Source organism: Schistocerca nitens, chromosome 3 (assembly GCF_023898315.1).
Source record: "Schistocerca nitens isolate TAMUIC-IGC-003100 chromosome 3, iqSchNite1.1, whole genome shotgun sequence".
Classification (NCBI taxonomy): Eukaryota; Metazoa; Arthropoda; class Insecta; order Orthoptera; family Acrididae; genus Schistocerca; species Schistocerca nitens.
The window spans coordinates 284,945,521-284,972,959 of NC_064616.1; the positions used below are offsets into that span (position 1 = coordinate 284,945,521).

Here is a 27,439-nt window from a genome sequence, read left to right on the forward strand (position 1 = left end):
ATCGTCCACGTACTACTTTTCGCGGAGTGCATCCTTCATTGGGCCAAACAAATGGAAGTCGCAAGGTGCGAGATTCGGGCTTTAGGGTGGATGAGGAAGAACAGTCCAATGACGTTTTGTGAGCTCCTCTCTGGTGCGCAGACTTGAGTGAGGCCCTGCGTTGTCATGGAGTAACAGTTCACCTCGAATGAGTGTGTCCGCACGCTCGACCATTGCAGGAATCACAGCTGTGTGCGGCCAGCCGGCACACGGGACATCGGACGGGTTTGCGTGACATTGTTGAGATGATGACAGACGCCTCACCCAACGACTCACCGTGCTTTTGTTCACTGCCAGGTCTTTGTAGACATTCTGCAAGTGCCTGTGAATATCTCCGATGCTCTGATCTTCCGCCAAGAGAGACTCGATGACAGTTTTCTGGCGTGAACGCATCTCCGATACAGACGCCATTTTGAAAGTTACGTATAGCGCCACCACCTGTCGGAACTTCATGAAACTATAGTGGCAGAAACGGGAATATTCCGCGAAAGTCCCATAGCAAATTCCACATTTTTTTTCAACCGAAGCAGGCCGAGAAAAAAGTGTTGCATTACTTATCCAACGCCTCTCGTACACTACAGTCAGCGCTTGAGCTATATAGTACGTGGCGTGTAAAGCTATCAAATCACGAGACGACTAAAAAGAAGGGAGTTGATCGATTCGTGGAAAGGAAAATTCAGACCTAGACGCGGATACGCAGTATGAAATTCAAACAATATTTTGAAAAACACAAGGCAGAAGAAGTAATTTTCCCTTACTGAACAAGACAGAAAGGACGTTGATGAATACTATTATTTATGTTGGTGCATAAGTTTGTAGTGTTTTCCAGAAGTTTAATAAACACAACAAAAAAAAAGGTTCAAATGGCTCTGAGCACTATGGGACTTAACTTCTAAGGTCGTGGCAGTCTTCACTTAGAACTACTTAAACCTAACTAACCTAAGGACATCACACACATCCATGCACGAGGCAGGATTCGAACCTGCGACCGTAGTGGTTGCGCGGTTCCAGACTGTAGCGCCTAGACCCGCTCGACCACACCGGCCGGCTTAAACACAACAGAGGCTTTAGTCATCAATAATATATTCTCCTTAAGTTTTTACAACAGTTTGCCAACACTTGGGATACTTTTGGATTCCACGATTGTAGAAATCTCGTGGTTTTGAGGCGAAGAACTCATCTAGCCATGGTCGGAGTGCATTTTCATCCGGAAAGGAAGTTCCTTGAAAGTTGTTCGATAGAGAGCGGAAAAGATGAAAATCTGAGGCCGCAAGATCAGATGAATAAGGTGGGTGCGGAATGACTTCCCAACCCAACTCCTGGTATAGTGTTCTTGTCAGTCTAACAGAATGCGTGCGGGCGTTGTCGTGAAGTAGCATCACTTCACGCAGTCTTCCTGGTGGTTGTTCTAGGATTGCGTCAGCAAGACGTCTCAGTTGTAGACAGTAAATGTCAGCTGTGATGGTTACACCTCTGGGAAGCAATTCGTAGTACACCACACCGTCGCCGTTCCACCATATGAATAACATTTTTCCTGGATGCGCGCAGGTCTTTCTACAGAGAGTTGTTACTTTGTTTGGGCTTAACCATTGCTGCCATCTCCTTATGTTAATATAAATACACAATTTCTCGTCACCAGTAGCGATACTGCCTTGGAATGGTCGGTGTTGTTCACGAGCCAATTCATGACGAGCGAGCGGAAGTTGCACATATGACCACCTGCTGATTTTTGTGATTTTGGCTTAGAGCATGCGGTACCCATACACCCGAATGTTTTGAACCTTCCCCACTGCAGGCAAATGTCGCATGATGGTGGAATGATCACAGTTCATCAGATGGCAGTTCTCGATTACACTGACGTGGATCATTGTGGATTAATGGGTTTAAACGATCTTCATGAAACCCCTAAGGTCTTCCTGAACATGGAGAGTCACTAATGTCAAAAGGATCCTCCTGAAAACGAGAAAACCGTTTTCTTGTCGTGCTCTGTCTACTGGCATTCGCCCCAAACCTGGCATAAATGTTTCTGGCTGCCTTCGCTGCTGTCACCCCTCTGTTAAACTCGAACGGCAGAATATGTCGGATATCTTCCGATTTCTTCACATGGCACTCCGTTAAGTGTAGTATTTCAAGATATTTAGAGTTTTATACGTATACTTGCGAACACGGAAGTGCTTCGTAGTTGCTAAATATGTCTACATCACGTCCTCATCCCCCGCCCTCCACACTCTGTCCACTGACTGCCCCCCCCCCCCCCCCCTACTCACCATTCGTTCTGGCGTTGATCTCATATATGTCAGAACGAATGGGGTGGAAGGGGGGCGGCAGGAAGTGGACAGTGTGTGGAGGGCGGGGAAGAGGACGTGATGTAGACATATTTATCAATTGCGAAGCGTTGCCGTGTTATATAAAAAAATCATCGCTAGCAAAAACCTCGAAAAGTTCTTGACTGATTTACTTCAAACTTGTATGCTGTACTCTAATAAATATTCGTACGGACATAGGGCACATATCTTTGTAATATGTATTATATATAAATACGTATATATTAAAAAATAGTAATCTATATTGTCATACAAATACAAGTTATTGTTTAACGTTTTTACCGAAAATCTCTTAAAGTTCTTGACCTTTTACTTCATCATTTTAAGCGATGCTGTAGTAACTATTCAGACGGACAGAGGCTATATATTTTAAACAACAATGGCCAGCCGTGGTGGCCGAGCGGTTCTAGGCGCTTCAGTCTGGATCTGCTCGGTTCGAATCCTGCCTCGGGCATGGATGTATGATGTTCTTAGGTTAGTTAGGTTTAAGTAGTTGTAGGGGACTGATGACCTCAGATGTTGAGTCCCATAGCGCTCAGAGCCATTTGAACCATTTAAGCAACAATGTACAGGTTTTCTGTTAAAACTGACTGCGAAAAAAAAAAATTCCATTCTGTGAAATATTCCGGTTTAGTTTTCTTTCTCGCAATCACGATATCGGGTTATTTAAACCATGTCCTTCCTCATAAATAATTTTAAACAAAAATATACCAATGTACTGTTTTGTTTTATCGGTTGTAACAGAATATAAGAAATTGATATTTATGGCTCATCGGCTTGTTATTAAAATGCTACTACATAATCTGAATCGTCCGAAACTTTATAATTCTACCCGTTCGTAGATTAAAACTTCGCGAAATACTGTCACTGACGCAACTATCCTCACAGATCCAGCAGCTGGAGAAGTGTCTCTCATACCCCATCACGACCAATTTACCCATTCATTTTAGGCGACTTGCCGGCCGGGGTGGCCGAGCGGTTCTAGGCGCTACAGTTTGGAACAGCGCGACCGCTGCGGTCGCAGGTTCGAATCCTGCCTCGTGCATGGACGTGTGTGATGTCCTTAGGTTAGATAGGTTTAAGTAGTTCTAAGTTCTAGGGGACTGATGACCTCAGAAGTTAAGTCCCATAGTGCTCAAAGCCATTTGAACCATTTTTTTTTTAAGGCGACTTCGGTTCCCAGTGAAAATTTCGTTTGCAATAACAATAAACAAGGCTCAGCGCCAGAAAGTTGGTGGGGGGTGGAGGAGGAGGAGGAGATTGGGACGTGCATTCAAGTCGTAGACATATTTAGCAATTGCGAAGCATTGCCGTGTTCGCAAGTATACCTATAAAATTCAAAATAACTTGAAATACTACACTTAAACTTCTGAAAAAGACTGTATTTGCGCTCATGAAATTACAACAGTCACCCAAAAATATTACACATCACAGTTTATTTATTTATGCATTTATTTTACCTGGCAAGATTAGGGCCTTCAGGCCCTCTCTTACACCTAACTAGGGATACTCAGATTCAACAAATTTCAGTTTCTACAGAACATTAAGGACATATAACATGTTATACAGTATTAATGTTAAAGAAAAAAAAATAGAGATTATAAACGTAGTACAATGATAATTATAACAATCAAAAAATAAGTATAACAGTCAAGAATAAATAATAATAATAATAATAATAATAATAATAATAATGACTATGTATATGAAAGTAAACATATTTTTTCTTTTATGAATGTCAGTCCTATTGCTAGTTGGGAATTTTCTCGTTATATTCTTGCAGCTTGTGAGTTATTCTCATCAAGCAGACACATAAGGCGATAGAATGGGGTGAAAGAGATATAGAAGAGGTAGATAGGTTAGAGGAAGAGAAATAGAATGGTAAAATTTGAAGCTATGATGGAGAGGAGAAAGAAAGAGATGAGAGGGGCACAACAATGGTGGCTATACCGTCCCTAGTATGTAAGTCTTGAGTTCGCTCTTGAATGTTGAGTGGTTCTGGATAAGACGCAGATCACAGGGGAGCGCATTCCATAGTCGTATGGCTGAGATGGAGAAGGACACGGAGAAAGATTTTGTGTTATGTAAAGGCACAGCCAAGATGCTAGACGTATCCGATCTGGTATTGCGGTTGTGGAATGATGATAGGTGTTTAATGTGAGAAGATAAGTATTGGGGGCACCAGTGGCTAAGAAATCGATGAAGTAAGCACATCGTGTGGAGATCGCGTGCCTTATGTGGGCGTATCCAACCTAGCTGGGAGTATGAACCACAGTCAGGACAGTGAAACTTATCAATAATGAAAGGTAAATTTGTAAAATTGCAGGAATAATGGACTCAAGTAAAACAGTTTCTCGAAGAATTCATATTTGTTGAAAACATCGAGGTGAAATAATATTATTAGCTAAATACTTCACTCCAGAGGTTGAATGTCTTGAAATAAACTGCCACAGTAGATTTACCACTTCCATTTTCCGTGCCTCACGAGTTAATCATCTCTGAGCTTCTGCCCGTCACCAAAAATGTTATCTTGTGAGGAAAAAGCCCCTGTTTGACATTGAATGGTAACCTAAGTACGAAAGTGTTTTCATAACGGAAACAGAGTTTTGAGGCATAACATGAAAATATTGGTTTACAGTAGGGAAAGCGTATATGTTGAAAAATAAATGTATTATCGTAACCTTCCAGCAAGTCTCAATTTAGGGACGTCATTATTGAATATACGAATCTGAGTCCGTAGACGTCTGCAATGTTTGACCTTCTGTTTGGGGCTCATTGGAGGGAACACGTAAATGTAATAACGTCTCGCACGGAAACTTGTTATTTCCTTAGTGCTGCGCCTACAAAGTGTGTAAATGCACTGGGCAAAAAATAGGCCGCCCTAGGAGACATCACGCTAATACCGCCTCTAGCTGCCACGTTTCAGACTCTGTACCAAATAGACCCAGACATTATGTGTGGGGATAAGTTTGAGTGATTTAGCGGACCACTCGAGGTGCAATAATATACCTGAGTGTTTGTCAAATCAACGACGTTTCCCTTTTGCCCTGCGCACATGACTTTTGCCATCTTAGGAAATGCTAGATCCACAGCATGCTCTCCATGAAAACAAGACTAACACTCGTTCACAGACAATGTTGAGATAAACTTGCTGTTTCGATTTCACTGTAAACTGAATGCATGGACCCAAGTCGTCATAAGAGAAACATCGCCAGAACGTTGCAGAACCACCTTCAGCCTGAACTAAGCCTTCGTCACGCTGCGGGTTAAACACTTGATTGGGTCGTCGGTACACACAAAGCTTTGCCTTGAAAAGAGGCAAAATCATTACTCATGGGACCACTGTATTAAGTGCAGTTCAAAACTTTAACTGTACGCCGAGGTCATAAGTCATGGGATAGCGATATGCACTTATGCAGATGGCGGTAGTATCGCGTACACAGGGCAAAAAGGGCAGTGTATTGGCGGAGCTGTCTTTTGTACTTAGGTGATTCATGTGAATAGATTTCCGACGTGATTGTGGCCGCACGACGGGAATTAACAGACTTTTAACGCGGTATGGTAGTTGGAACTAGACGCGTGGGACATTCAATTTCGGAAACCGTTAGGGAATTCAGTATTCCTAGATCCACAGTGTCAGAAGTGTTCGGAGAATAGCACATTTCAAGCATTACCTCTCACCACGAACAATGCGTTAGAATAGCACATTTCAGGCATTACCTCTCACCACGAACAATGCGTTAGAATAGCACATTTCAGGCATTACCTCTCACCACGAACAATGCGTTAGAATAGCACATTTCAGGCATTACCTCACACCACGAACAAAGCGTTGGCCGAGGCTTGCACTTAACTACCGATGACAGCGGCGTTTGCGCAGAGTAGTCAGTGGTAACGTACGAGCAACACAGCGTGAAATAGCCGCAAAAAATAATGTGGAACGTATGGCGAGTATACGTTAAGATAAAGCGGCGAAATTGGATGTTAATGGGCTGTGGCAGCAGACGACCGACGGGAGTGCCAATTGTTAACAGTACGACATCGCCTGCAGCACCTCTCCTGGGATTGTGACCGTATCAGTTGGACCCTAGACGATTGGGAAACCGTGGCCTGGGCAGATGGATCCCAATTTCAGTTGGTAAGAGCTGATGAAGGGTTGTAGTGTGGTGTAGGCCCCACGAAGCTATGGACTCAAGTTGGCAACAAGGCACTGTGCAAGCTGGTGGTGGCTCCATAATGGTGTGGGCTGTGTTTACATGGAATGGACTGGGTCATATGGTCCAAGTGAACCGATCATTGACTGGAAATCGTCGTATTCGGTTGCTTGGAGACCATTTGCAGCCATTCACGGGCTTCATTTTTGTGGATGACAATGCGAAATGTCAGATCGGTATGAAGAACACACTGGACAGTTAGAGTAAGTGATCTGGCCAGCCAGGTCGCCCGACATGAAACCCATCGAGTATATGGGACGTGATCGAGAGGTCAATTCGTGCACAAAATATTGCGCTACGCTGCATCTACAATCGTCAACACTTTCGCAATTGTGGACGATTGTAGATGCAGCGTAGCGCAATATTTCTGCATGCGATGTCGAGTTGCTGCACTTCGCCGGGCAAAAGGAGACCCGACGTGATATTACGAGGTATCTCATGACTTTTGTCACCTCATTGTATGACAACACACGCACATGCGCCCGTTTTAACACCAGGAGGACTGGCATTAGCGTACTACGTATAAGTACCGCTACCGCTCATTTTGATCGGTGAAGTTTTACTTCCTTGTTTTCAGTTTTACTTCTTAAGTTACTTCAGTACGGCGTCTTTGTAGGTCAGTAGTGCATTATGCTTACTGTACAAATGCGTTATGCTTGAAAATTTATATAGAAAGTATATTTAATTAAATAAAATGATCGAAGTAAAGAACTCATTGTAAATACAAAATCAATTTTAACTAAACTCATAAATGCAAATAAATACATAATTATACAATAATATTTTTTATCTGTGTGACTTGTACTTATTCAAATCACAAAAAAAGTCATAAACACATATTTAGTACGAAAAATAAAGTAAAATGGACAAGCACTGTTGTAGCAATAACGGGAAAATAACATTTTCTCTCTGTGACATGTATTCAGTCAAAGCCACCATCTTCGCCAAAACACTTCGCACATACATACTGAGCGCTTCCAGCACATGGTCCACATACGAATTGCTTGCACTGCACCCAGAGATTTTCAGTTTAGTCCGAACTTTTGCATCCTCCTATCTGGCAGGTCTTCCATACCGATTACCTTACATATTTCAGTGGTCGCAATGAATGAATGAATAGATTCTTTCCTTGACTGTACAGACAGTTTCTGCTAATTTGAAAAGAAACGTTCGCCGGCTAACTTTTCTACCGTTGTGTCTCTACAAAGGATCCAGACGGTGATTCCAGCAAGGTCTGGGACGTTGCTGTACATAGACCATCTGCGGCAGGCAAACATGGCAGTGTACAGACGACACATCTGGTCCAGAATATTAACTCCAAATTTAATGGAGTTTCAGCGAGTTTCTCCTGTGTTTGTTCGTCCACTGCAACTGACTGGTGCATTGTGCTCAATAGAGGAACATTTTTCTTGGTCTTCCCCAGACAAGAAGTAATTGTCGGGTCACCAGATTTGTATAATGGTATCATACAAAGATCCGGCAGTAGACTTCGCTGATGGAGGAACTTCTCTTCGGGTTTTCTTCAGTGTACCCACCACGATTGTGTTTTCCTGCTTCAGCTACTCTGTAAGGTGTTTGGCTGTGAAGAAATCGCCACATTTTACACGTCTTCCTTTCGAAGTGTAAGGTTGCATGAGACGTGTAACCACATGCTCTGCAACAGGTATGTCAGTGCGTCTCTCACTTTGTGTACCCAAGTAAGGAAATACATTCACCATATATTTACTACTGGCATCTGCTGCAAGCCAGAACTTCAAACTGAATTTGTGTGGTTTATTACTAATGTATTGTACATACCGGCACCGAGCTTTGCATGGTTAGAGTTGCTCATCTACGGTTGTAAATGCACTTCGTTTATAGTTCGGGATACAGTTAGCTACAAATGAATTCCATACTGGCATAGCTGCTTAGAGGCCATCGGTCTTGGAGTCTCGGCACGAGTGCGCTTGTCATCCAATATTAAAAATTGCGTGACTTCTATGAACTACAAAAATGCTGGCCCCCACGCTTGAACCACAGAAGTTTCGCGGGGAGATTCTTTCCTCCATGCATTCCACATGTATAGATTATAGCTACGGCAGCTTCTAATTGGGCAATATCAATTATCCATATGTCATCCTAATTTCTTTAAGGTTTTTTTTTACGTTCTGTAGAATATTACTATTACTGTCTATCAGCACTCGTCATGCACTCAAATAACTACTGCGACTATAAGTTTCTTGGCGTTCCACGTAGGCTCAGCAGTTTCTACCATCACGTTGTGACGCCCTAATCTTTCAAATGCGTGTCCTGGCGCAATTCGAGTCCACACTGTTCCGTTGGCTGCAGTGTCTGCACTTCCAACGTCCAGCTGCTGAGACGGAGAGATTTTTTCCGTTTTTTTTTTCTCGGCTGCGAGTAGAAATTTGTGGTGCCACTGGAATCGAATGTGTAAGCACTGGGTTATTCATGTGTTGTTGTACAAGTTCTGAATTTTCATCTACGACTCTGATGTTCTGTTTCGTGGGGCTAATATTACGTGTCATCTTCATACTCTTTGTCATCTTCATACTCTTTGTCATCTTCATACTCTTTGTCATCTTCATCGTCCATCTCATCAGATTCAAAAATATCTTCTCCTTCAGTATATCTTCTTGTGGCAAACTGTTCACGTAATTCAATAATTTTTCATCTGAAAGGAAACACTGCCGCACAGTAATAATGAGAAAGAGTGCTTATCTTCTGCAGAGCACAACAGCTTATTGACAGAGAACAGCAACTAAAGTGTGTCCATTCTTCCACTAAATAAAGAAAAATTAAGGAGATACAGAGGGAACGATATCACAAGAATAAAATAAAGTAAGCTAAGCAGATAATAGAAATCCATTGTTACGCCTTTACAGACATGGAACGCAAAAACTGTGTCACTAGTCAGAATGACCGGCCGCCGTCCGTTAAGGTAAAAATGATTATAATTCGTTCAGTTTTTGTAACAGACGTTTCTCTTTTACAGAAATTATAAAATGACCGGTATGGTTTCGTCAGTGTTGATTGTGTCGCAAGGGTGTGTTACTGACTGACTGACCCCTTAGATGCTCGCCATACCTAAAGGATTGAAATGACAGTACCCGCACATCAGTTTACCAAAGCAGTGCGATGCAGTTGAAAAAAAAAAAAAAACACTCGAAGAAATAGTATTCGAACATTTCCGAAAGCTTTTAAGTGGAAAAAAATTTCAAGCTATTCGTAGCTGCGTGCGGGTCGTTCCAGGCTTGTGATCGCGAGATAAATGGTTAGAATCAAGCAACATGCAACTTTCACTTTTTGTGGATTTCGTTTGAATTCTTCATTTATTATTGATTAGAAACGTAAATTAACAAATATTGATCAAATTTTGTAATTTTTCTTTATTTCTAATTGCGCGACAGTTCTATTACTCTTAATAAATTTAAGTTTGGTACAAACAAGCGAAACATCAAAGACAAAATAATTGCTTTATTTCTGGAGATTACGAATAAATACAAACATAATATTAAAAACACTAAAAACGCGAGCTAGAGATGACGACTCAAACCACTAGACCACGAGCTGCATGCATTGTAGAACTGAAATAAACGTAAGAAAAGTTGCGTCTAACGAGAATCTAACCATCAGCATCACAAAAGACTGGAATGCAGTGCACGCAACTACGTACAGCTCTGTTAAAATTCTGCACTTTTTAAATTCTTAACTGCGCTTGGAGACCTTCTAAGTCTGCTTTTCATTGGCTGTTTCTGAAAAGTACGTTGTACTACTTTAGCAAGTCGATGTCCGGGCACAGAAGCTGAAAACGTAGACAGTTGAAAAATATTGAACAGGGTCAGTCTATAAGGTCCCTTTGTCAGTGCACTGTATGAGCAGTTCTGTTCTAGTCTGGAGTGGCATCTACTCGGATTGAACGTCATGCACATGTATACACGTGTATGACATCAGTCCCTAGTCATGTTTGCTAGATCTTATGCATATTTTCCCGTGAAGCGTAAGAACGCGTCCACTGACACGGAGTTTTGACAGATTTAGATAATCTTTTCAGTGTTAGGGCACAGTTGAACGTCTTTGAAAATATTGTATTCTAGCCAGTTACTTAATTCTTTAATATTTTTAATCTTATTTATTGTTTGTAATTAATTTTTCTACCAGATTTCACAATTGTTATGAATAGTGTGCTTAAAGATATTTTCAGGTTCTGGACCCTGAGACGCGTCGTATGTGGAACGCGGTGCGTCGAGTTTGAACGTTGTTTCCAAAATAAAATAAGAGAAATCAGAGCTCGAACAGAAAGGTTTAGGTGTTCGTTTTTCCCGCGCTCTGTTCAGGAGTGGAATAGTAGAGAGATAGTATGATTGTGGTTCGATGAACTCTCTGCCAAGCACTTAAATGTGAATTGCAGAGTAGTCACGTAGATGTAGATGTGGGATTGCAAGATAGTACACACAGTTTTACATCCGCATAAATATTGTTCAAACGAGTGTGAAGTGCTTAGCAGGGGGTACTTAGCACTGTAGCTCATATTCGCTTGAGGTTAAAGCTCACTTTTTGCCCCTGCTTGCTTTCAAATAAATATGTTTTGGAAAAAGGATTCTGCCTTGAACAAACACAATTTTTTTGCGCTGTTCATCTTGGCACCTCGTACGGCGTCGCTTAAACTCTGCCACCCAATATTTTACTGTTGTAAGCGAGGGAGCAGACTCTCCCAGAATGTAATCTAGCTCAGCATTAACATTTGTTGGGCTAAGACCTTTCAAATGTATCACACACAAATGGTCAGTTTTATCCATGTTAACAAATCCGCTGAGAGCGTTCACTTTTAACGGCTGCCCGACATAAAAGGGAAAAAAAAGTAACATCGTCAAAGTTAAAACTTAAGCTTTATAAGGTTGGTACTTATTATCGTAGTCAATTGTTTAAAACAACCGCCATAGATCAGGTATGGTACTTCCGGGACAGTCTTGGTAAATCCGTTGTACGCGGAAATAACGATAACGAGTGGATGTTCGAAACGAGACTAGGTGCTACAAAATAAAGTTCATATTTTCCATCATACTTTTGGCTCCGGGTACGGGACCGACGCTGTTTAAGTTAAAGCAATTACTCTGTGGATTGTTATGATTTTAACTTATAAATTCTTAAATATTATTAATCTTCTCAAGAAATATAGAATTAGTTTTGCGTAACATAGTCGAGTACATGTCACTACACCTCCGTTTTGAAAGAAGAACATTCAACTATAAAAATGTTTTTCCATAATTATTATGCGATGAGCGGTTGACTCACTAGTTTTTCTGTGTTATATATGCACTGTTGTAAATCCATCATAACTATGATTTTATTATTTCATTTCATTACAGTCTAGAAACTGAAGAAAATTTAACATAAGTATGGTCACAGTAGTTGGTTTCAATAAAGACGTGTTTGTATGCCATTTCACTCACAAGGGAACCTCCCCATCGCACCCCCCTCAGATTTAGTTATAAGTTGGCACAGTGGATAGGCCTTGAAAACCTGAACACAGATCAATTGAGAAAACAGGAAGAAGTTGTGTGGAACTGTGAAAAAATAAGCAAAATATACAAACTGAGTAGTTCAAGGGAAGATAGGCAACATTAAGGACATTGGGATCGCAGGAGCGCTGTGGTCTCGTGGTAACTTGAGCAGCTGCGGAACGAAAGGTCCTTGGTTCAAATCTTCCTTCGAGTGAAAAGTTTAATTTTTTATTTTCAGTTTATGTGACAAACTCTTATGTTTTCATCACTTTTTGGGAGCAATTATCACATCCACAAACAAAATCGGGCAAGGCAGAAGAATCATTTTACCCATTTGCCAAGTGTACAAGTTACTTGGGTTGACAACATATTCCTGTCACGTGACACACACATGCAGTCACCAGTGTCGTATAGAATATATCAGATGTTTTTTCCTGTGGAGGAATCGGTTGAGCTATGACCTTGCGATCAAATGTTTTCTGTTCCCATTGGAGAGGCACGTCCTTTCGTCTACGGTGCGGTCGCGGTCGCAAAACACAGACACTAAACTTATTATAGTGAACAGAGATGTCAATGAACGGACAGATAATAACTATGCAAAAATAAAGAAAGTAAAATTTTCAGTCGAGGGAAGACTTGAACCAAGGACATCTCGTTCCGCAGCTGCTCACTTTACCACGAGACCACGGCTCTCCTGCATTCCCATTGTCCTTAATGTCGCCTATCCTCCCTTGAACTACTCAGTTTGTATATTTTGCTTATTTTTTCACAGTTCCACACAACTTCTTCCTGTTTTCTCAATTGATCTGTGTTCAGTTTATCAAGGCCTATCCACTGTGCCAACTTATAAATAAATCTGAGGGGGGTGCGATGGGGAGGTTCCCTTGTCAGAACGAAGTTAAAAAATCAAGAATAAAAGATGGGAGGGATCAAAACTTTGATTAGGCGGAACAGCTTAAAATATTTGTTTCGTCTCGTAATGATGACATGCTCTCTCTCTCTCTCTCTCTCTCTCTCTCTCTCTCTCTCTCTCTCTCTCTCTCTCTGTCTTATAACTGGTATAGGCGTTAAATGATTAATACCAGTCCTTGAACCTTTGTAAGTAGGCTTTCATGGGATAATTGATGTTAATCTTGATGAGTCTTCCACTTCATATTTTTCAGTATTTCTGAGACTCCATTCATCGAGTCAAACAAACCTGTGGCCATTTGTGCTGCACGCCTCTGTATATGCTCAATATTCCATATTAGCCCTATTTGGCATGGGGCCCATAAATTTGGGCAATATTCCATGCACAAGCGATTTGCACCTTTTTAGACTGACAACGTTTTCCCAATATCCTATCAGTGAAGTCCGTCACTTGCTTTACCTACCACTGAGCATATGTGATCATTCGATTTTATGTCCTTACAAACTGTTACAACCAGATGTTTGTGTGAGTTGACTGATTCCAGTTGTGACTCATTTATTGTCTGCTCATATGAAACTACTCTCTGTATTTCCTGAAGTGGGCAGTTTTACATTTCTGTACATGTAAATAAAGGTGCCACTCTTCATAGGCTTTGAAATCTAAAGTGCATTTAAAAATTAATATTTTGAGATTTATGTTAATACATTCCACTATTCTGGAGAGTTGGGACTATTACTTGTTGTTAAATGAGCAAAAAAGATATGGACATTACTATGTAGACATCATAGCCTTATCTTAGGCATTTTAAGGTACTGTGTTGTTTCATATTTTTGATTATAATTTGGTTCTTTTGCAGGTCATGTGTGGTGTGGAACGCGATAAGTAAGGCAGAACCTCAGGTTCGCCTGAGAGCTGTCATACATGTGCAATGGACCCATTTGTCACACGCATCGGCGATGTTACGATTGAAAGGGTGGTACCACGAGGATGTGCAAAGGATGGGCACATCCCGGTACCATCCGTCAGCCTCGCGAAGAGGGAAGCCAATGGGAGTGAGGAGGCTTTGGCAGAGGGCATCAATGTCAGCGAAGACCTCCAAATATTTTTAAAGCCCCCACCTGAAGGAATGCTACGAGATCAACAACTCCTGCAGCGTCAACCTCAGTTCCATATGCCTCAGCAACATATCCAGCAACAAAACCGCTTCCATCAGCAGCACACTCAGCATTCACAACTGAATCAGCACCTGCAAACCCACAGTTTTCAGCAGTTAAACCAAAACCAGCAAACTCTAATGCAACAACAGTTATCACAGGGGCAGAATCAAATGACACAGAGTGAGCAACATGTGAACCAACAACAAATCAGCCATAATCAACACAGTCACATGATGCCGAACCCAGTGAACCAACAGCATCAGTCGAGTATGGGTCATTTGCAAGATAGCATCAAGCAAAACCAAAGCCTTAACCAATCTCTGAATGCACAGCTTACACAGAATCATCAGCTGGTCCAGCATGAACAAAATCACATGCAGATGAATCTGCCACAACAAGTGTCTAATCAGATGCAACAAATGCAAAGCCACCAGCCCCTTAGTCAGCATCAGGTTAGCTCTAGTCAGCAGCTTAGCAGCCAGCAAGAGCAGACTCATCCGGGACATATGGGTTGTCAGGATCAGGCAAACCAAAATCAAGCTCCATATGGGCAGAACCAGATGAGCAAACAAATCAACCAGCTGACTGTAAGTTCATCCCAGATGAGCCACATGCAGCTAAATCACAGTCAGTTAACTAATATACCAAGTGGTAATCCAAATATGAATCATGGACATTTGAACAGTGCGCTACCATCCCACATGCAAATGATTCAGCAACAAAGTCATCAAAATCAGTCAAGTCGTGTACACCACTCGCAGGGAATTACTGACAAAACAATGGAAGGAGATGATAGTGAAAGTGAACAAGAAAGTAGTGATGTGGAAGAACTGTCAGAAATGGGAAATAAGGGTACTGTAGGGAAAGTTAGGCCTCTTACGACAGCTGAAGGTGCAAGTGATGTGGAAGAGGTGGCAGGCACAAGGGATAGTTCTTCACATCAAGAAAGGAAGGTACCAGATACTACAGTAACTAGTGTCAAAGACAGTAGTGTAAAGCGTAAGGCACCAGATTCATCATCCACTGGTCACAGCAAAAAGAAATATAAAGGTTCAGGTAAGACTTGGCTTCGCTTAGAATTCTCAGTATGGAGTCAGTCCGGACAAAGAATACTCAGGGGTCGTTACATGTAATGCTCAAGTGTCAGTGGAAAAGTCACTTTGTTTATTATTGCAGACAAAATGCTTTTTAAGATGTGTGGAGTTAACTTGGCCACAAGGTAGTCTGGTGTGATATACGGTTCAAGGAATTTTATTGGCAGTGATAAGAAACCACTGAAAAGAGTCAGTGTTTCCAGCAGCAAACAAGTAAGCTTGTGCTAAGAAGTATATCCCGTCTTATCACGTGGAAACTGTAATTTGTTGCTGATAGAGATACTGAATATTCTTAGTGTTTAGCTGTTATTCCTAGAAATGAATATTGATCTGTACTTAATGTGAGGCTTGTTTATTGTAGTGAGGACAAAAGTACATATCCGCTGACATTTTGGCATCACAGGTAGCACTTCAGTCAGTAGTGTTGTTTGGATTGACTCCACATATGTAGCAGAAAAAAAGATGTTTAAAAGCATCTGCACAGATATGTAGAGTAAACATGAGTTAGTTCCAAGTGTGTTTTTAAGGCTGTGTCCTCACCAATGGCCATAGTCTATTATTTTACATTTTCTGGAATAGAATGTTTCTTTGTGTGATCTGGTTTATTTTGAAAGTTGAATTTATTGTAAGCAGATGTGACAATGCATCACTGTTTTAGAGAGGTAGTGATAAGCATGCCACTTAAAAATTGGCAGATATCTGTACTTCTTTCATGGCCATAGTAATGAAATATTCCATGTGGGTCAACCCATATGAAGTGATCCAGTAAGGGTTGCTTGACCATTTTTAAATATTGTGATTTTTTTACATGTAATTACCTGTAATTGATATGTTCAAAACAGTTTAAAAAAATTAACTTGCACCATTACTGAATGGCGGCCATTTCTATTTGTAAGTGCACGATGGTTCTTCAATTTGGAGACATTAGCATTAATTTGAATATCTCTGCAATGGGTTAAGTCCTAACATTGCAACGTTGTTTATTACCCAAATTACTCTAAATTCAGAAATAACCAGACGAAATTACCTCCTAAGTTTGGTACTGAAAATTTAGAAAATCCACATTTCAGATGCTAAAATAACAACCAAGGAGTGATTTATCAGAGTAGCCTACCTTTTTATCTCTAGTTAAATATCATAAATTAGTATCCTTATATAGAGCAAGAACACCAACAAATATTTCCTGGATATTTTTATTAATTTTTGAAATTTAAAAAATCTTTATTTTTTTGTAAAGTTTAGGGATAATTACCTCTGAAGGGACTGATTATAAAAATTTTATTTTTGTACATATTGTACACCTACATGATAGCAAAGAACTGTAAAAATTTCAACATTGATGTTTGACTGTGAGCAAAGCTATCAATTTTTGAAAATGATGAAATAATTCCCATTACACTACAATTGATCTTATGTTTGTTGCCTATTTACATGGTTTGTTGTTTCATTGTAGTAAAATTTAGTTGTAACTTGTGTTTTGTTAGCACTGTCCTCCTACATTTAGTTAGTATTATTTATTTTAGTAATAAAATATTAAACAATAGGAACTCTTGCTTTGAGTCTATGTTAAAAAAAAAATAGCCCATTTACATCTAGATTTATTCTCAACTGAGTAGCACGTTATTACAAGTTCAGAATGACAAAAGAGAAATAATAAACATGAGAAATTTTTTTATTGTTGAGAAGGCTACAGTTTTGTGCATGAGTTTAGCCCTCAAGACAAGTGTGTACAGGAGCTCAGTGGAGAGAGTTACAATTCTACAAAGGAGCCCAGTAGTCAGTGACAAGTCTGTACATAAACTGTGTACCTCCACTACATTTGCTGGGTGTGGCATTGTTGTAGTCAGTCTGTTCAGAAATGACTGTTAGAGTGGATGTACATTCTTCATTAAGAGTGTGTAATATTTTATGTGCTTTTGTCATGAGTGTAATTTGTAATTAACTAAAATAACATAAAAATATAATAATACATAAATTTGAAAGACTAATTCGAATTCAATAAAATGGATGAACAGTGCTCTGTTGGACATATAGTAAGTCGTGTGTCACATAACAGTTTATGGTTCAGTTTCAAAAAAATTAAGAAATGTTAATGACTTTGGTGAAGATAGGCAAACTTTGTTTAAATTATGAGTTGGTTCATCTGTATCATCAGTTTGTGAGTATCATGAGAAAAAATATATTCTCAATTACAGTCACATTTTTGGAAAAAATGCTCCGATCTATCCAAAGTTCATAAAAAGCCAGTTATTAAAGGTTTGAGGGAAATAAAACTTGATCATTTGTACTTGTTTAGTGCTAGTAAAACAGGTTCCCAAGTGAAACTTAATGTGATTCCTGGAAATTCCCTGTGCCCAAATTGTTACCCAAGAGTATTTATCATGAATACAGGACCAGAATCATGTAACCTTGTTAGTGACATTTATATTCCTAATTAGAAAGCAAATTTGATTTTGCTTGCTCTAATTTAGAGGTCTCCTGCTTTGAAAAATAAGAAAATTGAGTAGTGGAAAAACAAAAGCAGCTGTTGAAAGCAAGGTACAATGAATTTCAGACAAAATTAGAAAAGACTTAGAATCATGCTTTAATAATGCATATACCAACAGTGTTTCTAAAAAAGAAGGAAACCTACCTCCAGAATCATCTGACACTGAATATTTGAGCCTAATTGAGAAATTAAAATGTAAGTGCTCAGTGACACCTAAAGAGGAAAAAGTTAAAATTTTAATTTTGCTCACTGACTTGTGGCCAACAGAAAAAAATAGTTCACAAGTTCATCATTTCTGATCATTTGGTTTGGCTAAGCCGAAAATTAGTGAAAGGGCAAGGCATTCTACCAGTTTTAGGAGAGAAGGAAGGAGTAGGTGTAAGTGAAGAAACAATTGAAAAGATCCAGCACTTTTTTGAAGGTGATAAAAACAGTAGAATGTGACCAGATAGCAAAGGTAACAAAAGACTGCTATAAATGGAGCCAAAGTAACAAAGCAGAAATGACCAGTACTGTCAAATTTAAATGAATGTTATGTAGCTTTCAAAAATGCTCATCATGAATGCAAAATTTGAAGGTCAAAATTTTGTGACTGTCATCCTAAGTTGCGTATTTTGGCCAGCACCTCAGGAAAACACTGAGTATGGGTTTGTGTATATTATTTGAATGTGAAACTGATGACTGCGAGTGCAAGACTCAGCGATGTTAACTACAAAGAGATACTAGATTTAATGGTCTGTGACACTAACAGTTATGACTGCATGACAAGTTTGCCTGATAAATGCCATGGTAAAGGAACTTCCCTTGATTTGTTTAATGAATCTGAGGAGGAAATGACCAACAGTGTTACCTTCAAACAGTGGGTCACAACCAACAGGGCTGAAACAATAACAGTGGTTAAATGTCAGGAAGATAACTTCGAATCTTTAATTGATAACTTATAAAATCTCAGAAATCACCACTATCCAAAGTAAATTTTTTTAAGGACAAAAAAGCAAAACTTTATGAAACTAAATCCATAGTCGTAGCTGATTTTGCAGAAAACTTTACATTTGTGGTTCAGAATGAAATACAAGGGTAACAGTGGGTCAATGACTACGCACACAGTGCGTCCATTTGTTCTGTACTTCGAAAATGAGAAAGACAAAGTTTGCAGTTCTTCAATTGCATTCTAAGTGAAGAGTTGAAGCACAACACTTTGTTTGTCCATGTATTTCAAAAGTATGTAAAAAAATTACATAAAAGAAAAATAAAGTTGCTCTAGGTTGAGAAGCTCGTATACTTTTCAGATGGAAGTGATAGTCAATACAAGTACAAAAAGAATTTTTCAAAGCTTTGCAACCACAAAGTAGACTGCGGATTGGAGGCTGAATGGCACTTTTTTTTTTGCCTCTTGCCATTGTAAAAATGCAAGCGATGGAGTAGCAGGTACAACAAAATGTGAAGTGAGGAAAGCCAGCCTGCTGAGAACGACAACAGACCAAATTCTTACAACAGACCAAATTCTTACAATAGAGGAAATGTATGCCTTTTGCAAGGTTAATATTAAAGGCATCACTTATTTACTCATCAAGAAGGAAGAGGTAGCGCTTCATATCAAAAAACACTTTAAACCCAATTTGAAAACAGTGTATTAATAAAAGAAACAAAGTAATTCCACAAATTCCTTGGCATTGCAGGAAAAACTTAGTTTGATGCTATGTAACATCAGAAACCGAATTTTACGAGGCTCATTGCGTCAGTAAAATTTTATCTATCTTAAACACTGAATGACATGGTAGCATGTGTGTATGATGGACAGTGGTGGCTTGCACAGGTTGAAAGAATAAATATGGAAAATGGTAATGTTTTTGTGCATTTTTGCCACCCTCCTGATCCAAGAATGTCATTCAAGAAATCTACTGTTGACCAAGTTTGGATACCAATGAAAAATATATTAAGGAAGTTTTCAGTGCTTGAACTAACCACAGCAACTGGGAGGTCTTATTCTATGTCACAAAAGCTGTCCGAAGAATTAATCACCACCAGAATTTAGAAGCACCATGTCTCGAAAATGTATTAATTGAAAATATTTATTTTAAATTTGTCACAAAAATAAAAATGTTTAGCTCAGTAATTTTTCGAACTTTTGCATATAATTTAGGACCTTAACTTTAATAATAATTGATTACTAGTCAGTATCACATACGAGTTAGGCAACAGTAATAACACCAATTGTAGTATAATGTGAATTATTTCCTCGTTTTCAAAAATTCGTATCTTTGTTCACAGTCAGATATCAATGTTGAAGTTTTTACATTACTTTGCTATCATATAGGTGTACAAAAATCAAATGTTATATTCAGTCCCACCAGAAATAACTAGCCCCAAACTTAAAAAACCTAAGGAAACATTTGCCAGTGTTCTTGCGTGTCATAAGGCTAGCAGTGTATGATATCTAACTAGAGATAAAAAATATACTCTGACAAACCATTCCTTGGTTGTTGTTTTTGGCTCTAAAAAGTGGATTTTCCAAATTTTCAATACCAAACTTTGGAGGTAATTTTGACTGGTTACTTTTGAATGTAGGGTATTGTGGGTAATAAACAATGCTGTAGAGGAGACTTTCCTAAAAACAGTCATGTCAGTTGCAATGTTATGCCCTAACCCAGCGCAGATATTCAGATAAATTCTACTGTCTCCAAATTGAAAAAATGTTGTGCACTTACAAATAAAAATGGCCACCATTCAGTAAGTGGGTAAGTGTGCAAAGTAAAAATTTTTTTGAATACTGTTTTGAACTTCTCAATTACACGGTAATCACACATAAAAAACCAAAATATTTAAAAATGGCCAAGCAGCCAACTTCATTTTTGTTGGATCACTTCACTTGAATTGACCCATGTAACAAGTTTTTTCATATCTGTTCTAAGAGAGTGTCAGAAATTTTTGAAAGATGAGTGAGATTCATGTTACCCGCTAGGTTAGCCGAGAGCGTTAATGCGCTGCTTCCTGGACTTGGGTAGGCGTGCCGGCCCCGGATCAAATCCGTGTGGCGGATTAACGACGAGGGCCAGTGTTCTGGCCAGCCTGGATGTGGTTTTTAGGTGGTTTTCCACATCCCCCAGGTGAATACCGGGCTGGTCCCCACTTCCCGCCTCAGTTACATGCCTCACAGACATCTGAAACACATTCGCACTCTTTCACGATTTACGCTAGACACAGACAGCTGGGATACACTGATTCCATCCTGAGGAGTACGGGTTGGCAGCAGGAAGGGCATCCGGCCACCCCTTTGAATTAACCATGCCAAATCCGATTGTAACAGTTCCGACCCTTCGCAAACTGCGGGACAAAAGCTCAAGTGAAAGAAGGAGAGTGAGATTCATGTTAAATTTTTCATTTAGTAATTCTTTTCTTGTTAATTTTCTGGAGTTTCATACAAAATTCCAATTCTGTTTGTATAAGATCACAATGTCTTTTGTAGAATTCTTGTCAGTTGTGTTGTATCATTGAAAAATGATCTTACACTGCTGCCCCAGATGTACTAGACTTTTATTGATGTCCCAGTATATTAGGTGGAGAACAACTGTGGATATAAAGCAAAATATTACAGCACAGTTGAAGTAATTTTACATATTCAAAACAATTTCTGTAACAAGCTGACCAGGTCCCATATTGATGCCTGCATGGTGTCTGGTGTTCACTATGCCATCTGTTCCTTTTGTGGCAATTTTTGGAGGTGGTATTCATCGCCAGGTGATCTGTCAGCAAAAGTCTTAAGATAATTTCTACCATTCAGAAAGTTGTAATGGGTTATTGATTGTTAAGAAATGGGACAGATGGAAGTGTAAGGACACAAGATTAGCAGAGTCTGGGGGTTTGGGAAAGCATCCCATAGAATCTGTTAATATTTTTCTCATTTGGTTGTTGTCTGGGCATATATTATCATGTTAGAGGAACATTTTAGGGCGAGTTACATTTTTTTGCAGAATTTCATGGACAAGTTGTTGTCCTAGATTATATGAATGCGAATCATTTGCTTTGGGATTTACATATTCGTGCCTCACATTTGTAATGCTGTGCTAATCGTACATAGAGAGCCTTGCTTTGTCACCAATTCAGGACTGAACCAGGCAAGAATGGGAAGGAAATGGACATGTGCTTCAGAAAACATGCCTTGTAATGAATTTCCTATGGTCCACTCTTTCTGAGTAAGATTCTAGTGCTTTAACCATTGTTACACATCATTTGATGCAGTCTCATTGGGACATCTCTGTTCAGAAATTCAGTCATTCTAGCACTGTGCAGACAGTGAAACCAACTGCTCACAAGTGCTGCTCTGCGTTTATGGTGTTAATGGCAGATAAAGAATTTACAGTCCATGTTGATGTACAGGTTGATACGGGATTACTTGTTGATGAACTGCCTTATTCCAAAACAGCAGGGAGTAATAATGTGTGACTTGTATACGCTTGACAGAAATAACACAGTCATCTTGTCAGTCAAGTCTAATGGGTTCATCCACATTCAAGAACCAAGAGCCCTCTTGAATCATGTATTCTAACATACTGTGCAAGCTCCTGGTATCACTGTTCTGTTTACTGGAAAAGTTGTTGCCAGTATGATACTTACTTCCCAACAACAGTAGTAGGGCTTCTTCATACAGTCCAAGTTCTCCAAAACACTTTCTAATAATCTCTGCAGTGCACTGTTTCTTACACTCTTTCAGTCTTGATGTTGACATGAATATAATTAGATGACTAATCAGTTTCTGCAGTTCTTGCATCACTGATTTTTGAGGAAGACAGACTTCCATGTTGTGACGCTTTGTGACATGATGACAGTTTTCAGTGATCGCGATTGGTTGATTGTCTTGTGTGTGCCATTCGCTTTATATCCGAGTGTATTTCCACCAAATGTTACTGCTGTCTTCTATAGCAACCTCACAGCTACATTGTTTTTTCAAATGCCCAACCACCTGAGAAAAAAAATCTGTGTTATTAATAGTCAACTGGAGAAAGTATGTTTTAAGGTACTCCTCTCTTTCTGTCTTTCCACTCTGCATAAATTTTCTCCAGTCTCTGTTCTTGTTCTTTTATCAGCTTGTCTAACAGAAATATTGACAGATGAATAGATTATCAGGTTAGATATTATTGTTAGCAGAAGAAAAAAGCTACACAGTGCTGAAGCTGTAAATAAGTGACTAATATAGCTGGCTTTTTATCAAAGTGCCTCAAGTGTGACAGGTCACCTGATGCTCATGTAATGTTCATACTTCTTTCTGTCTCCGTAATTTCATTTCCTTGCCCAGTCTTCCAGTTTTCATTGTTGCTATTCACAAAGTACGTGTTTCTCGTTTTGTGATGTACATATGTACTTTAATTTTTGTATGTTTGTTACTTTCTCATTCCCAAAATACCTTTCCGTTGGACCATTCTATTTATCATGCTCTTATTTCTTGTTATTATTAACTTAACCCATTGAGACACTGACTGAAATGTATCAAAAGTAGATCAATTAACTATGTGTTATCTTGTGACAACTTGCTTCCTGTATTTGTTATGCACACAAATTATAGTCAAATTTAACTACTTAAAATAGGAGGTAAAACATTCTATACAGTCTCAAAATTCTTCCTCCTCCTCCCTGCTCTCTTTTAATTATCTTGTTTCATTTACTTACCAGTTTTAGCCCTTTGCATATATGTTGCATTTATTTTTTAAAAGTATGTGACAACTGCCCTTGTGTACTTGTCACATTGAATTGCTCTAATCTTATTATCTTCCATTCCACACAGGATGGTACTTGACCATTCCTTTTCCTATATTTCTGTTGCATTAATATGCCTGTGTGCTTGCATTTGGCACCTTTTCATTCTTGGCTGGTGGTCCTAATTTCTTATTATGTATTGCTCTAAGATTTACTATTGTGGAGTACCTATAGTCCAGAGGTGATCATGCTAAACATTTATTTTATACAACCATAGAAGAAATAGACAGTGAGACAGTGCTCATCTGCATAGTATCTTTCGTGTAGTTACTCATCATGTAATCCAAATGAATGTGATACCCAACATCCAAGATGATTGCTAATCAGCATTCTAACTCTGTATTGTTGAACACATTTCAGGTAGAGAGGTCTTTTCTTGGCATTGTTGATATTGCATTCATCTATTCACAACTCCAACAGCAGATAGGAAACTTTCAGGCAGACAGTGGCATACCTTAAGTGCTGCTCCAGAATTGTGTCAACACATGCAGTGGAGTCGTGCATCCTATCAGTACCATTTGGATGGATACCAGTCATTTTGTGCTGAAGTTGTGTGATGTAACTGTTGTTTTCCGTTCTTCAGCTATGATCCAAACATTTCCTATAGTACCACTTTAGCTGACACAGACTGATTCAACAAACGAGTCCAAAACTCCATGCCCAGGTAATATAGTCTCATCTGTTGTCAAAAAGACATGATGATCTTTCATGCATCATTTGTTTTGCCAGGCAGTGATAGACTTTTATTCAATGGACATGCACATGTTAATACAATATTGCATTGCCTGTGTTGTTCTGATTATGATCCAAAATTCCTTTGGACATGCATGCTTGTCAGAATAACACAGGCACTGCAATGTCGTATTTATTTGCCGATACCAGGCAGGTGACTTTCAGGTACAACATGTAACCTATACAGGAATATACATAATGGATGTACAAGTACAGGTTGTAGTCGCATGGTTGATGACATATGGAAGTTTGGGTCTGTCCATGAGTCATGCACGGATAGCCAAATGGTAAGGCGACTGCTCGTGATAAGTGGGAAATCTGGGTTCGAGTCCAGGTCCAGCACAGATTTTCATTCCCATCATTCCATTCTACAGGTGATACTTTTGCCTATTTGCAGTTGTGAATTCATTTAATGCACACATTAATGTTGCATAATCCAGTTATTTGCGAGTCATACTGTGGTTTGTGATTTCTGTTGCATTCGTATTATTTACGTACTTTCTTCACAGTGTTGCAGTTTTCATAGACAATAAGGAATTTCTCTCGATTTTGTACATCAGCTCAGTGACGAAAAAAGAGTAAAAATTGCTTCAATCTATATGATGTGTAAGAGAATACTATTGCTGTTCTGGCTCGACAACCCACAGTCTGCTTTTGTCCTTGTCAGATAGGCTTGTCCACAATGTTCTTCCTTTGCTCCTAGTATCTGAAGATCCTGGGTCACCTGGCCTTTCCATGTTATTTTTAGTCTGTCTAAATGACTTCATCCTTCGCAGTGGTTCTTTAGCACTTCTCTCAATCTTGAGCCCTCCTTTCCTTTATAGATATGGCTGGCCCAACTCATTCTCCTTGCCTTGGCCTCTGCAATAACATCTGGTTATACTTGTGTATCTCTCCGAGTTCTCTGTTCTTTCTACTTTGCCATTCTCCTCTCTCACAGATCGGTCAAAATGTCTTCCACAAGATTGTATTTTCAAAAACCTGTATCTTTCTCTCTGTTTACTTATCTATTCTGTGTATTTCTGCCCCATATCGTAACACTGGTCTGATTACATTTTATATATCCTTATTTTAGCTTCTCTTGAAAAAATATGAATGTCTGTAATTTGTTGAATGAATGAGACACTTTGGATACAGGATTGATCCTTGCTTCTGTTTGTTGTTTCTTAACATGTCTGTTGTTTACGATGTGCAAATAGTAGAGCTGTGTCACAAATATCTGAAACACATTAAATCCTGAACTACAAATGTTTATAGTTAAGTCTTACATTCTGAGGGCCCAGGTTGACAATTAGTTACGATCTCCTGTTCTTGTTAACACTACAGCAAAAATCTTGTGCTTCTGCTATTAGTTTTATTGTGTTGGTTTACACATTGGTGAGAAAGTTGTACTGGCTATTTAGTGAAAACACAGGCAGGTTTTTAAAGATGCAGACTGAGATAAGATTCCACTGATATTGCTTTGTAGCTATGGTTTCTTGTGACAATCTTTATCAGCACTTACTGCATTGGTTGTTAAGGTACTTTACTCACATTTGGCAGGAGCAGAGTTTGACTACTTGTTTGGCTTGATGGATTTAGATTTTCTGTGCTTTACATGAACCGATCGAGTTGTATGCTGGTATGATTCCTTTGATAAAGAATACAACGGATTGCTTTCCTGATCCCACTTGAGCTTTTATTCTGTCTCTAATAAAGTTCTCATTGATGGGACTTTTAAACCTTAATCTATCTTCCTTCCTACTTCAGTGCCTGGCAGTTTTGATCACTGAGAACCTCTCAGTTTATAAGTTTTTGTGTATACTGTTAATACCTCCGACATTGTTGTCTCAATTCGTGTAGCTAACAGATCCACTATCTTCATAACAATTGGACCAACTTACTGCACTCCGGCTAACTGCCATTAGCTTTTAACAACAAGTATTGCAACTTACTGGTCAATGTGGACTTCTTTTATGCTTAGACAACTCGCTGGCATTACTTGTGCAACCATGATAATTTGTACCCCAATGATATGATGGTACCTCAGGGATACTTATGTGGAATAGTAACGTCTGTGTGCAGTAACAAGAAGGTGGCTCAGGATTATAAAACTGCTTGCATATTTTGTTTTGTAGTACTGAGGTGGTGGATATTTTGCACCCCTGGTATCAGTTTATCCTGTGTATACAAATTTGTCCCTGTTGTCTTTATATTGGTGACTATGAAACATGAATGTGATAGTAGTAGCTTTAATAAAATTCACTGTAGATGCTGTAACTAAAGGTTACATGATTTGATGAGATTGTTTTTCATACTCGTTGTCCTATAAAATAGCTGTGATAAAATTTGCTGTGTTCTTGATTTCTGCCCATCGTGTGTGGGATTGTCTCTAGCCATCATGCAGTATATGGAGGAACATTGACGGTGTGGTGGTATTATTTTTCTCCTCCCAGTTCGTTTTCTGGATGGTCTGGGGGATAAAATGACTGTTCGTAAGCCCCTGTGTAAGCCCTAATTCATTTTATGTTTTGTGCTTACTGTAGTGTCCCACTTTGAAGGTCTTTGAGAACTTCTTCAATGCATCCACATATCATAAACAAACCCATAATGAAACACACAGTTATAATCTAAATTTTCCCTGCCATTTCCTTCATTGCAATTTGGTTAGTGACCCAGATAGTCAAACAGTGCCCAAGAATCGGCTGTTCATTAACGATTTCTTTCAAAGAGGAATCACGCTTCCTTTGGATTGTTTGAATGAATCTACTTGGAAAGTACTGTCTCTCAGATGTGAAAGCTATCTCTTATTTCTTATTATTATATGTGCTAATAACTCAGTATTTTTCTTCTGCTTAGTGCCACATGATAAATGGTGCCACCATTTATATTTTGTTGAAGGAATTCTCACTCTTTTGTGCGTGTTACTTTTTTGATTTTTATGCATTTCTATTGTAATGATTGGAAAAACTTCATTGTTGTATGTTTTAAGTGGCTTGTGGTATTTAAAAGATTCCAGTAACATTTGTGGTATGACAGTAAAATTTATATGCATTGCATCCCCATAGTTGATCATCATTACGTTTGTGGTTTGTCAAATTAATGCGAATTTTACCCCCATAATTTAACTTTAATTTAACTTAAGGGAAGTGATTTTCAAATGGGAGTGTAATACTTAGTGTACTTTCAATTTGAGGTATTTTTGTGTTTCTATGAGATACAATGTCTGATGAGTGGAATGTCATTTCAG

General features: G+C 39.1%; 1 protein-coding gene across 1 annotated transcript in view; it reads left to right on the forward strand.

The window, feature by feature from the left end:
* Window positions 1–27,439, forward strand: part of LOC126249181 (uncharacterized) — a 511,658-nt gene that overhangs the window by 289,965 nt on the left and 194,254 nt on the right. The window contains exon 4 of the mRNA XM_049950836.1: window positions 13,845–15,201. Within this exon, the coding sequence (XP_049806793.1) occupies window positions 13,917–15,201 (1,285 nt within the window). The 5' untranslated portion in view covers window positions 13,845–13,916. The remainder of the gene's footprint in view (window positions 1–13,844; window positions 15,202–27,439) is intronic.